The sequence below is a fragment of the Mustela nigripes genome, chromosome 1, assembly GCF_022355385.1.
Source record: "Mustela nigripes isolate SB6536 chromosome 1, MUSNIG.SB6536, whole genome shotgun sequence".
Classification (NCBI taxonomy): domain Eukaryota; kingdom Metazoa; phylum Chordata; class Mammalia; order Carnivora; family Mustelidae; genus Mustela; species Mustela nigripes.
In genome coordinates, this window is record NC_081557.1 from 269,501,283 (window position 1) to 269,514,476 (window position 13,194).

At 46.9% G+C, this 13,194-nt stretch overlaps 1 protein-coding gene across 1 annotated transcript in view; it reads left to right on the forward strand.

Moving 5' to 3' along the window:
- Window positions 1–443: 443 nt before the first annotated feature.
- ENOPH1 (enolase-phosphatase 1) overlaps window positions 444–13,194 on the forward strand; it is a 37,435-nt gene continuing 24,684 nt past the window's right edge. The window contains exon 1 of the mRNA XM_059385923.1: window positions 444–666. Coding sequence (XP_059241906.1) covers window positions 583–666 — 84 coding nt within the window. The 5' untranslated portion in view covers window positions 444–582. The remainder of the gene's footprint in view (window positions 667–13,194) is intronic.

A 13,194-nucleotide genomic window follows, 5' to 3' on the forward strand; every position in this document is an offset into this window, starting at 1 on the left:
GGGCCGGTCCCGCACGGCCTCTGCTGCGGGCGCCGCCGGGGGGAGGGGCGCGAGCCCGCCCCGGCTACTGTGAAGCTGCGCCGGCGGCGGCAGTGGGCGGGGAGGGGCCGGCTGCCGTGGAGGGCAAGGGGCACTCACATCCCCGGCGCGCCACTCGCGGGGCTCCCGTCTGCACGTGCCCCGGGCCGCTCCCGCTCGCGCTACCCGTCTGCGGCGAGCGCGCGCGCCCCCGCGCCCCCGGCTCCCGCGCTCGCTGCTTTGTTCCCGCCCACGCGAGGCCCCTGTGGACGGATCGCGCTCGCGGCTCCCCGGCGGCCAATCGGCGTCGACGCCCCCGCCCCGCCCCCCGCCGGGACCGCCCCCTCCCGGCCCACGTGGTCTCGGCCTGGGCCTCGGCAGCTGGGCGGTGCGGGCGCCGGGGCTGCGGGCTCTGCCACCGCCGGGGCGCGGGGGCGGCGGCGTTCCTCGGGCTCGGCCGCACGCGGCTGCGGGTGGACGCTCTCGCGGCGCCGTGGGAAGCCCGGGGCGCCGCCCTCCGCGCTCGCTTGCGGGCCGAGGCGGGTGGGCGCGTGCGCGGGGGCGATGGTGGTGCTGCCCGTGCCCGCCGAGGTCAGCGTGATCCTGTTGGACGTCGAAGGTACCACGACCCCGATTGCTTTCGTGAAGGTGAGGGCGGAAGGGAGCGCGGCCGCGGTTCCCCGAGGGCCGGCGGAGGCGCGTCTGAGTCTCGCGGACTCGGCCGGAGGCGGGAGGCGCGGCTGGGCCCCGCGGCGCGGGCGGCAGGAGGGCGGCGGCGGGGTGCGGGACGCGTCCTCCCGCGCCCCTGCCCCGGCTTCGTGCGGGGGGTGGGGAGGGCGGAGGCGGACCCGCGCGTGCGGAGGGGGACGCGGGGGGCCCCGGGTTGGGCCTGGCCCGGCGGGCGCCGCGACCGAGCGCTGCTGGGGCTTCCCGTCGCGCGGAACGTGGGCCGGACCGTCCCGACGGCGTTGCGGGCCGCGCCGGGGTCCAGGGCGGGGGGCTCCTCCCGCCGCTGCCGGTCGCGGCCGAGCCGCGCTGCCCGGGTCGCCGGCCGCGGCGCCGCGTTCGCGAACCTGCCTGCGCTGCGGGCGGTGTCCCCGCAAGCCGCGGCCGCTGGAGCCTCTTTCTGCCCCGAAGCCCGCATCCCGGCGCGTCGCCGCGGACCAGACCGTGTCCGCTGCTCCTTCGGGGCCTCGACGAGCCCTGGGTTGGTCAACGACTGTCAAACACTCCTGTACTTTAGAAGGAATTCCTTGGGCCTCGTCCTCGCTTTGTTCGACGTCTGGGGGTGAACGGAGGCGTTACCAGAGGGTTCGCACAGCACAGGAGTGTCTGCAGCGCAGGAACAAGCTGAGCGGTCGGACTTCCTTCCAACGTTGACCGTGAATCGTTACGTAAAGGCAGTGTACGCTTTCAGGACTGCGGTGTAATAAGCACTTAGGAGTTTTTAGGAGAATTACAATACCGTCTTAGCACAAGATCTTAAGAAATCTAGTTCGACCTTTTTTTCCTTTTTTTAAAGATTTTATTTATTTATTTGACAGAAATCACGAGTAGGCAGAGAGGGGGACACAGCGAGGGGAAGCAGGGAAGTTCTGCAGGAAGCCCGGGGCTCGATCCCGGGACCCTGCGTCGTGACCTGAGCCCAAGGCAGAGGCTTAACCCGCTGAGCCACCCAGGCGTCCCTAGGTTGACCTTTTTTTCTAGTTTTTAATTACACCAGAGACCTGCAGAAATATTCAGAATTGACCCCACATGTTGGTAATAGAGTTGACTGTTTTTTTCTTCACAACTAACAAAATAACCACTTTCTCAGACTTTTCAGGAAAAAAGGATTCCTCATCTTTGTGGGTTATGTAGTTCACACGTTATGAACTCTACCAGGGATAATGACAGGAGAGATGGTGATGCAACACAAGATTATGTACCATTCTTGAAAAGTTGGTTAGGGACTAGGATATCTCGTGAAAATCAGTGTTGTTTTTTTTTAAAGATTTTAATTATTTTTAAAGATTTTATTTATTGATTTGACAGACAGAGATCCCAAGCAGGCAGAGAGGCAGGCAGAGAGAGAGGAGGAAGCAGGCTCCTTGCGGAGCAGAGAGCACGATTCCAGGCTTGATCCCGGAACGCTGGGATCATGACCTGAGCAGGGGCAGAAGCTTAACCCACTGAGCCACCCAGGTGTCCTGCAAATCAGTTCTGTAACAAAACATGGGTGAGGGCGCCTGGGTGGCTCAGTGGGTTGAAGCCTCTGCCTTTGGCTCAGGTCATGAACCCCGGTCGTGGGGCACATCGGGCTCTCTGCTCAGCAGGGAGCCCGCTTCCTCCTCTCTCTGCCTGCTGCTCTGCCTACTTGAGATCTCTGTCTGTCAAATAAATAAACAAAATCTTTAAAACAACAACAAAAACATGGGTGCCATACCCACCACCTCTCCACTCCCCACTTGCCACCCAATCCTGTCTTTTGCCAGATGACATGAGCTACTTCTTGAAATCTTTGTTTATGGTAGACTTACTTTGACATTTCTCTGAAAGTTAAAATGCCTTCATGGCCTAAATAGACTTTTTTTTTTTTTTTTTTTTTTAAAGTTTGACACTGGGTAGAGTCCAGGCTGGCTGGAAAAAATGATTTCGGGGCGGGGGGGGGGATTGTTTATTTTTTAAAATGTATTTTTTTTAAATTTAAATTCAAGTTAGTGTATGATTACTTTCAGGATAGAGTTTAGTGATTCATCAGTTGCCTATAACACCCAGTGCACATTTCAGGGACTTTGTTTAAAGGATATTTTCTTGTGCTTTGTCCTGTATTCCATTGTTACTTTATTCACATTACTTTTCAGTCTGTTATAATCTAATAAGCTATAATTTATTTGGTATACATTAGTATATCAAAATTAGTATTTCCAAAAGTATATTCAGAAGTCTGGTGGATATTTATAGTAATTCTGCAAAATGGATTCCATTATTAAATGCACTTTTGGAAAATATTTACCTGGTTTCTTTATTACACAGTTCTCAGAGCCTTTATATCATGCATATACACTCACATATGTGCTTCATGAGTCTTCAAGAGAGTGACATTTCACAAATTTTACTTGAACAAAACACTTTGTAGCAGAGTATGTCAAGGACTGATCTTTTAAACCTTTTAAAAGAGATGCTAAATCATACCCTTCGTGAACCTCTGAGCATGGAGGTGGAAATTGGACATGTTTGTTCTACTTTGGACTTTATTAGCTACGTTAGGTATGTGGAACATACAGCTCTGCTTCTTGTGGAAACAGACATCGAGTACCACACACGTGCCACTTGTATACTTGACTCATCCTCAAAACCTCTGCAAGGTGTGTGCACTGTCCACATTTTACTCATAGGAAACTAAGATTCTTAAAAATTGAATGGTATGTCTGGATTTGAACCCAAATTTTCTGGCTCCAAAACTTCTATTCTTTATATTATTACACTTTACCTCTAAGGTGGAAACCACAGTGCTTGTTCCATGGGTACAGTGAAGTGTTTGCAGATGTTTGCCACCATGCGCATGTCCTTATTTTTAAATGATCAGGAAAGTGTGGCATATTTCGATTTTGGGGTTACAAATAAATTTGAGTAGGAGAATTTGCAAGTACGGAATCCGCAGGTAACGAGATGGGTAGTGTAGAGTCGTCACCCTGTGGGCTTGGATGCCGTACAGGGCAGGATGAGCATTCTGGCTCCTCTGTGTTTTATGGTAAGTTAGTTAGTGTCTCTGAATAAGGTACATATTTCCTCAGCTGTAGTGTGGGGATATCTACCTCATCAGGCTGCTGAGGACATTTAACGGGTGCTTAGCCCTTAAAAAAACTTTGTGAAATGAATGAATATGTTTGCATCAATATTTCATCTACCATCCCAATAAATCTTGTTAGAGGAGGTGGGCAGGAGACGTTTCTCATTTATGCCTTAGGAATACTTGGTAATAATCTTGGTAATAATTGAGAAGATCCCATTAACTGAAAATATGGATCTGATTGGGATTTTTGCCCCTAAAATATATTAAGTGGGGCATGGTGGGTCCCCTAGCCAAAGGTTCTTTGTGTCTGTGCTGCTCAGACTTGAATGTGTATACGGATCATATCGGGTTCTTGCTAAATCGAAGTTTCGGAGTCAGAAGGCCTGGCGTGGAACGGGGTGTGGAATTTGTCACAGGTGCCCAGTGATGCTCCATGTTCCACACTCTCAAGTGTTTAGTCTTCTTGCAGATTGGAAGTTACACCTGTGTGTAGGCCTGTGAGCGCTGCTCTTCGCTCAGAGCTCATCTGGCCCGGTAAAGTAGATGGAGCGAGAGAGTATAGATGCACTAAGGAGGTCTGTCCACGTTAACAGAGCCCCAGCCTCTCAGAGGTTAAGTGAACTGTTAGGGGTCAGTACGGCCCTGACGAGAGAACAGCGTGATGCATAAGCATGGTGGATAGACGACAGAGCATTACGCCAGTGGCCATTTCCCAACTTTAGCAAATCACTGCCAGAACTCAAGTGTAAAGTGAAAGCACCATTCGTTCTTATTTATTTATTTATTTGACAGACAGATCACAAGTGTGGGGGGGGCTGTGAAGCAGGCTCCCTGCTGAGCAGAGAGCCCGATGCGGGCCTCTCTCCCAGGACCTTGAGATCATGACCTGAGCCAAAGTCAGAGGCTTAAGCCACTGAGCCACCCAGGTGCCCTACACCGTCATTCTTAAAGGACGAATAGAACATTAGCAAGGAGTTCCGTGTACTTACAGGACCACCTAGATAGTTGGTTTAAATGTGTAATTGAGTGTGTGTGTATAGTTGGCACCTGCGTGATAAGCCTTTGGAATGGTCTGGCAGATGGGCAGTGAATCGCGCTTTACTAAACCTGTTGTGTTGTGTCTTGTGGTTGCTGCAACCAAATTTCCACAAACTTAGTGGTTTAAGACAATCCAGATTTATCATGTTACACACTTCTGGAGGGACTGCTCTGAAATGGATCTCACGGAGTTAAAATCAGGGTGTTGACAGGGTTGCAGAAAAATTGCCCTGCCTTTCCTACTTTCTAGAGGCTGCCCACATTTCCTGGTTCATGGGCCTTTGCTCTGTCTTCAGAGCCGGCTGCATAGCATCTTCAGATCACTCTCTGAGTTTCCTACTTCTTTTGACCTTTAAGGACCCTTGTGATTATATCAGACGCAACCACATAATCCAAGGATAATCTTCCTATCTTGATCCTTAATTTAATCATGCCTACAGTACCTTTGCCATATAAAGTAACATTCACAGGTTTTGGGCTTTAGGATATGGATATCTGAGAGTGGGGAAATTTTCCCCTTTACCATACTTGACGAGTACACATATTTCTAGCAGATCCTTTATAGTTCTAGGCTGCATAGGAATTAGAATTTATAATGGGTCCACTTTTGTTTTGAAATTTGTCATTAATGGTGTTGGATGCAATCTTAAGATGTGGCAGATTTGGGGCGCCTGGGTGGCTCGGTTAAGCAGCTGCCTTCGGCTCAGGTCATGATCCCAGCGTCCTGGGATCGAGTCCCACATCGGGCTCCTTGCTCCGCAGGGAGCCTGCTTCTCCCTCTGCCTCTGCCTGCCTCTCTGTCTGCCTGTGCTCACTCTCTCCCTCTCTCTCTCTGATAAATAAATAAAATCTTTAAAAAAAAAAAAAAAAAGATGTGGCAGATTTTTTTTTTTTAAGATTGTGTTGGTATGGAGGTTGGTAAAGGCAGCACTTAGGGGCTGGACTTTTAGAGAATGAGATATTTGGCAAGGTTTTGATTTAGACTGAAGGGAAGAAAAGATCTCAAACTAAACTTTCTAAGTTAGAAAATATGAATTAAACACGAATTCTTGATCTTGTAAATAATATTTATTTGAAGTAGCAGATACCCATTTAATTGAAAATCAAAATGATAAAAATTTTAATTTTTGCTTATTTTATTTTATTAACATATAATATATTATTTGTTTCAGGGGTACAGGTCTGTGAATCGCCAGGTTTACACACTTCACAGCACTCACCGTAGCACATACCCTCCCCAGTGTCCATAACCCCACCACCCTCTCCCTACCTGCCTCCCCCCAGCAACCCTCAGTTTGTTTCCTGAGATTAAGGTCTCTTATGGTTTATCTCCTGAGCCCATCTTGTTTTATTTTTCCCTCCCTTCCCCCCACAACCCTCCATCCTTCCTCTCAAATTCCTCATCTCAGAGAGATCATTTGATAATGTCTTTCTCTGACTGACTTGTTTTGCTTAACATAATACCCTCTAGTTCCATTCACGTTGCTGCAAATAGCAAGATTTCGGCAGGGGGGCAGGTTGATGGCTGCATAGTGTTCCAATGTGTATATATACCACTTCTTTCTTATTTATTTGACACACAGATCACAAGTAGACAGAGAGGCAGGCAGAGAGAGAGAGGGAAGCAGGCTCCCTGCTGAGCAGAGAGCCCGATGCGGGGCTCAATCCCAGGACCTTCAGATCATGACTGGAGCCATAAGGCAGAAGCTTTAACCCACTGAGCCACCCAGGTGCCCCGAAGTTGACATTTCTTTCTCACGAAAACTGCTGTGTTAATTTTATGGTGTTTCTCGGAAGAGAGCTGTGTTGTCTGATAGTATATCCCAGCTTCAGTGAAACATCTGTTTGATAAGTATTGCTTCTAATGTTTTCAGCACTGAGAGGTATGTGATGCCCATTCTGCCCTCAGTAGGAAACTGCTAGAAGACAACTGTCAAGGTACAGTGAACTAGAACTTTCCTTCTACCTGTGCTGCTTATTCTTGACCCCAGTAACTGCAGCTGCGTCATGTTTCTGGTCTTCGTTCACGCTATGAACTTATTAGGCTTTTTCACCTGCAAGAATGAGGTTCTAGGATCTGCTGTGCTTATGGCGGTGATGAAGCTTAAATGAAGTGGAATGCAGAAGCCTTTGAAGATGGCAAAGCTCCATGGAAACACTGATTATAACGCGGAAGAACCAGTGCTTGTGAAGAGTCAGGAAGAGGGGACCTGACCTTTAGTGAAAGCCACCTGCTCTGCGGTTTCCCACCATGATTCCTTCCACCTCTGCTCTTGTGGCCCTCGTCAAAAACATGGTAAAAATGAGACCCAGAACGTGTCTAATCTCAAAGAATCTGCGGAAGCTTTGGAATGGCAAGACTGTCTTGATAAGTACCTGTGGGTTTGCTTCCCATTCCCCCAGACCGCCCCATTGCTTAGTACTGTTTCCCGAGGGGAGGTAGACCCAGTGTGGTATGTGGTGGGGCTTTGTTTTTCAGGGAGAAACAAAGGGAAGAGCCCTTGGAGAGTCACTGTATTGGGTCTGAGTATACCAGGTGGATGGAAAGCTCCACTGGCCTGAACGTCAGGTCTCTTACTCTGGAACCTTCTGTGTCCTAGCACTTGCGTGATCCTTCCTTCCTTCTGTCACATTTATATGAACACCTATCATGCCAGGTTCTGCTAGGGACCCATAGTCCTTAAGACCTAGACCTCACCCTCATGGAACCTGGTAAGGAAGGCGATGTCTTTGCATCGTGGAACTGCTGTGTGTTTTCCTGTGGGCTACAAAGATTTAGCTCCTGAACTTGAGTGAGCAGGGATTTCCAGTGCCCTATCCCTTTCTTCTGTTGCCCTCTATACAGCTGAACGTGCCCGTCCAGGCCATGCTCTTTGATGCTGTCCTGTTCCTCCAGCTTGGAAGGTAATCATTTTTGTCCCTCCAAGTGCAGGTTGGTTCCATGCACTCGTTACGTATAAACATTGTTTACTGGGCTGGGCTGTGGGCAGGCAGAGCTAAGACTTGCTTCTGCTCTCAGCGGACTTTGTTTGAGCAGGAGTTTTCGAGTCCTCTCCCCTTGCTGCAAGTCTGTGCATTTGCCACTGCGGCACCTGCTGCCTTTGGGGTTGTAATTGTGTCCTGTCTTCCAGCACTACTGAGAGCTCCTTGTGGACAGAAACTGAAGCCTTTTTTAATTTTTTAAAAAATTATTTAATTTTTTTTTTAAAGATTTTATTTGAGAGAGAGAGAGCACGACTGGGGAGAGGGCACAGGGAGAAGCAGGCTTCCTGCTGAACAGGGAGCCCGACACAGGGCTCCATCCCGGGACTCTGAGATCATGACCTGAGCTGAAGGCAGATGCTTAACCAACTGCACCTCTCAGGTGCCCCATTTTTAAATTTTAATAGCAACTGTTTAATTTCCATATAAGATGGGAAGCCTGGTAGGTTATTAGGATAATGGCCTATAAGTATGTAGTTTAACTTTGTGCATACGAATTAATTGGGACCCAGTATGATCTAAAACATAGGAATTCAGGACCAAGGCATTCAGCCAGTGCTTATTGATGGTGCTCTATGGTGCTTTCCAGAATGGGCACAGGCTGGGCTGAGGTTCAGGATGGCCTCTGCGATCTGTGCTATTCCAGGTTTCCTCAAGGCGCTACTTTATCGTGTCTGAACAACATGCACTTTAGCCGAAGTGTTTCCAGAGTGACATGGATTTTCATTGATGCAGCGTTTCTAAACCTAGAAGTCCAAAGGAAGAAATCAGGTAAAAATGGACATTAAAATCTATGAAAAAAGGGGTGCCTGGCTGGCTTAGTTGGAGGAGCGTGCAACTCTTGATCTCGGGATCGTGAGTTTGAGCCCCATGTTGGTGGTAGAGTTTACTTAAAAAAAAATCATGAGACATAGAAAATTTATTCACAATTAAAATTAAGTTAAAAAGCTAAATATATCATTGAATGGAAACTTGTATCTGTTACTTTGTGGATAGAAGAAAGTGGTTCCCCGGCCACCCCCCCCAGATTTTTCCTCAGAATAATTCATGCTTGTTATAAATTGCAAACATTATAGAAGAATATAATAGAGACTGAATGTCTCCTTTTGTTTCTGTCACCCAGAGATGACCAGTAAGAATTTGGTGAACATTCCTTTTGATTTTTTCCTCTGCATACAGTAATTGAGATTATTGAAAAAAATGTCCAATCTACTCCCCAAAAGACATCAGTTATATAACCTTAACTTTTTAAGTATATGTAGTAGGCCTCTGTCTTGCTCAGATAAGCTTGTTTTCTTTGTTGTTGTTTTGTTTTGTTTTGCTCAGATAAACTTTTTATTTATTTTTATTTATTTATTTGTCAGAGACCGAGGGAGAGAGAGCGAGTGAGCACAGGCAGACAGAGAGGCAGGCAGAGGCAGAGGGAGAGCAGGCTCCCTGCCCAGCAAGGAGCCCGATGTGGGACTCGATCCTAGAACCCTGGGATCATGACCTGAGCCGAAGGCAGCTGCTCAACCAACTGAGCCACCCAGGCGTCCCTCAGATAAACTTTTTAAGGACATCCTGTATTTAGCTCTGAGAAGTCCTTCCTTGTCTGATGATTCATTTTTTTTTTTTTTTTTTTTTTAAAGATTTTATTTATTTATTTGACAGAGAGAAATCACAAGTAGATAGAGAGGCAGGCAGAGAGAGAGAGAGAGGGAAGCAGGCTCCCTGCTGAGAGCCCGATGCGGGACTCGATCCCAGGACTCTGAGATCATGACCCGAGCCGAAAGCAGCGGCCCAACCCACTGAGCCACCCAGGCGCCCTTGTCTGATGATTCTTAAAATTTTCTATTCTTACAGCTTGACTAAAGGAAAAAAAAAAGCCTTTTTTTCTAATAGTAAAAGCTTATTTTTGTGTAATACTTCTGATTTTCGTATTTATTAACTCTTGATTTTCAAAACTGGTTTTGGTGGAGGTAGGAGTCAGAGACAGGGAAAGCCAACGCCCTGGGAGCCTGTTGTACCCGGTTCTCCATCACCCCTCTTTGGAAGGAAAGCCATGTTTCTGAAATGGAATCCCCCGGGAAGAGGTTCCGGGAGACCCCACGAGGGTCTGTCCTCAGGGGCCCTCATGGGGCCCCAGGACCTCTTTGCAGAAGATTCCATTTCAGAAACACAGATTTCTTTCCAAAGAAGTCTTTAATACCGAAAAGGGTTCTTTGTCCTCTGCGTGTGTACATGAGGGTTTCCTTAACTTGATTTTCTTTTGAGTGATTCATTATGTGGCCTTCTTGCAAGTTCCATTTCTGAAGTCTAAAAAGTGTGGGGTTGACACCCTTCGTTGAGTAAAGAGAGACTAAGACATGTCGTTTGGATACTAGTGGTCATCACGGCAGTGGGACCTGGGTGAGAATTTGGAAAGGACCCGGGGTCAGGCCGTTGTTCGGCAGTTCACATGGTATGGTCCAAGAGGCTGGCTGACTCCCGGGCGGGGCCTTATGTGGGTCTAAGTCATTGTAGCTTCGTTTAAGCTCATTAGATCCCTGCAGCGGGATGATGAAGCTCTGGGGTCTGGCACTTCAAACTAAAAAAAAAAAAAAAAAAAAAAAAAAAAGATCTGATTAATAAACTGTTACCATAGTCTGTTAATATGTACTTAACCTGGGTGGCTCCGTGGGTTAAAGCCTCTGCCTTCGGTTCAGGTCATGGTCCCAGGGTCCTGGGATGGAGCCCTGCCTCAGGCTCTCTGCTCAGCGGGGGGCCTGCTTCCTCCTCTCTCTCTGCCTGCCTCTCTGCCTGCTTGTGATCTCTGTCTGTCAAATAAATAAATAAAAAGTCTTAAAAAAAATGTACTTAACCTTTATGTGCTTCTGTAAAATGGAATAATAGCCCTTGTTTCATAAGGCTTTTATGCAAATTGAAATGATTTCATTAAGACCATTCATTAATCAATTCATTGAATAGGTGTGGAGTGCTTGGTAAGGTCAGGGAGAAAGTCCATGCTAAAGCTATCAGCAATAGATGGTATTTAAAATCTTGAGATTAGGGGCGCCTGGGTGGCTCAGTTGTTAAATGACTGCATTCGACTCAGGTCAGGATCCCAGGGTTCCTGATCCGGCTCGAATTGGGCTCCCTGCTCTGCAGGAAGCCTGTTTCTCCCTCTCCCAGTCCCCCTGCTAGTGTTCCCTCTCTTGCTGTATGTCTCTGTCAAATAATTAAATAAAATCTTGTGATTAGATGAAGTCACTGAAGATTGGCTATGGGCAGGGATGTGCCTGGAATGGTAGGGGCTCAGTGAATGTTGGCAGTCACGCCCACTATTACTACAGTGCTTGTGTTATTACTACTATTATTAGAAATGTTCCAGACTTGCCAGGTGAACTGAAATGTCTCATTTTTCTTAGTACAAATGTATTTGAAAGCTTTATTAGAAGTTTCTGTGAGACTGTCAGGATCCCGGAAGGTTGGGTGATCGCAGTGAGTGGTGCTCCCCAGAGTCCTCCGTTTGCGGAACTGGATAAGCTCAGGCATTGGGATTTGGTAGGCCTGCATCTGGGTCCTGCCTTTACTTTGTATCAGCAACGAAACCTTTAGAACCTCAGCTTCTTCATGTGTTCAGAGGGGTCACCCTGCAGGGACACCAGGTGGATTCAGAAAGGGGATGTCAGGGCTCCTGGGTGGCTCGGTCAGTCAAGCTTCTTTCAGCTCAAGGCATGATCTCAGGGTTATGAGGGCTCTGAGCTGGGCTCTGAGCCAGGCATGGAGCCTACTTAAGAGTCTTCCTTTTTGTGCACCTTCCGTGCTCGCTCTTGCTCTCTCTCTAAGAAAAATAAAAAAATCAATTATCCACTCCTTCCCTTTCCCTTCCACTGCTAAGGGCTACGACTTCAGGCCAGTCAGGTTTCCTTCTCTGAAACTCCCAACCATAACGGGTATTCTCTCCCGGTGCCTATTTTTAAAATCTTATCCCAGCTATTAGCCCCTTGTAATGATAACCTTTCCTTGTGTGATGTGATTCATTGCAATTAATTAGATTATAGTTTATCTTTCTTTAAGGAGTTTAATCTCCTTAATGGGATTTAGAAGACTTTTTTTCTTATCTGGCAATGCATTTATTCATTCATTTGAATGCACATATGAAATATAAGACTTGTGCTTTCAGAGAGGAATGGTTACATCCCTGCGTACAGCATTGAAAATAGGGACACCAGAATTACAGTCTCTGAGCCCCTGTGGCCCTATGTAGCAGTGAGAGCACCAGACTTTTGTAGTTCCTAGGATGGTCTTCAGAAAGATATTTAAGGAGCAGTTTTAATCCCACAGCTGCTGAAGCTGTCTAACAGATGACAGGGACCACTCCTGTGAAGTCATTAATTCCCATCTTTGGAAGTGTTCAGGCAAGTACAAACTTCCAGTTATAAAATAAGTAAGTTCTGGTATGTAATGTACAGCATGGTGACTTTGGTTAATGCTATTGTTACTGAATATATGAAAGTTGCTAAGAAAGTGTATCTTAACAGTTCTCATCACAAGAAGAAATCTGTGTGGTGATGGATGGTAATTGGGCTAATTATGATGATCATTCTGCAGTATTGTATGTACCTGTCCAATCATTATGTTGTGCACCTGAAACTGATATATGTCAATTATATCTCAATTAAAAAAGAGATTATATACTGTCACTGCAGAAAATGTATAAGCAAAACAAAACAAAACAGAGAATCTTTTGCTGGGAAAATTGGACAGCTATATGTAGAAGAATGAAACTCAACCATTCTCTTACACCATACGCAAAGATAAACTCAAAATGGATAAAAGACCTCAACCTGAGACAGGAATCCATCAGAATCCTAGAGGAGAACATAAGCAGTAATCTCTTCGATATCAGCCACAGCAACTTCTTTCAAGATATGTCTCCAGAGGCAAAGGAAACAAAAGCAAAAATGAACTTTTGGGACTTCATCAAGATCAAAAGCTTTTGCACAGCAAAGGAAACAGTCAACAAAACAGAGGCAACCCACGGAATGGGAGAAGCTATTTGCAAATGACAGTACAGACAAAAGGTTGATATCCAGGATCTATAAAGAACTTCTCAAACTAAACACACACAAAACAGATAATCATATCAAAAAGTGGGCAGAAGACATGAACAGAGACTTCTCCAGTGAAGACATACAAATGGCTATCAGACACATGAAAAAATGTTCATCATCACTAGCCCTCAGGGAGATTCAAATTAAAACCACATTGAGATACCACCTTACACCAGTTAAAATGGCCAAAATTAACAAGACAGGAAACAACATGTGTTGGAGAGGATGTGGAGAAAGGGGAACCCTCTTACACTGTTGGTGGGAATGCAAGTTGGTGCAGCCTCTTTGGAGAACAGTGTGGTG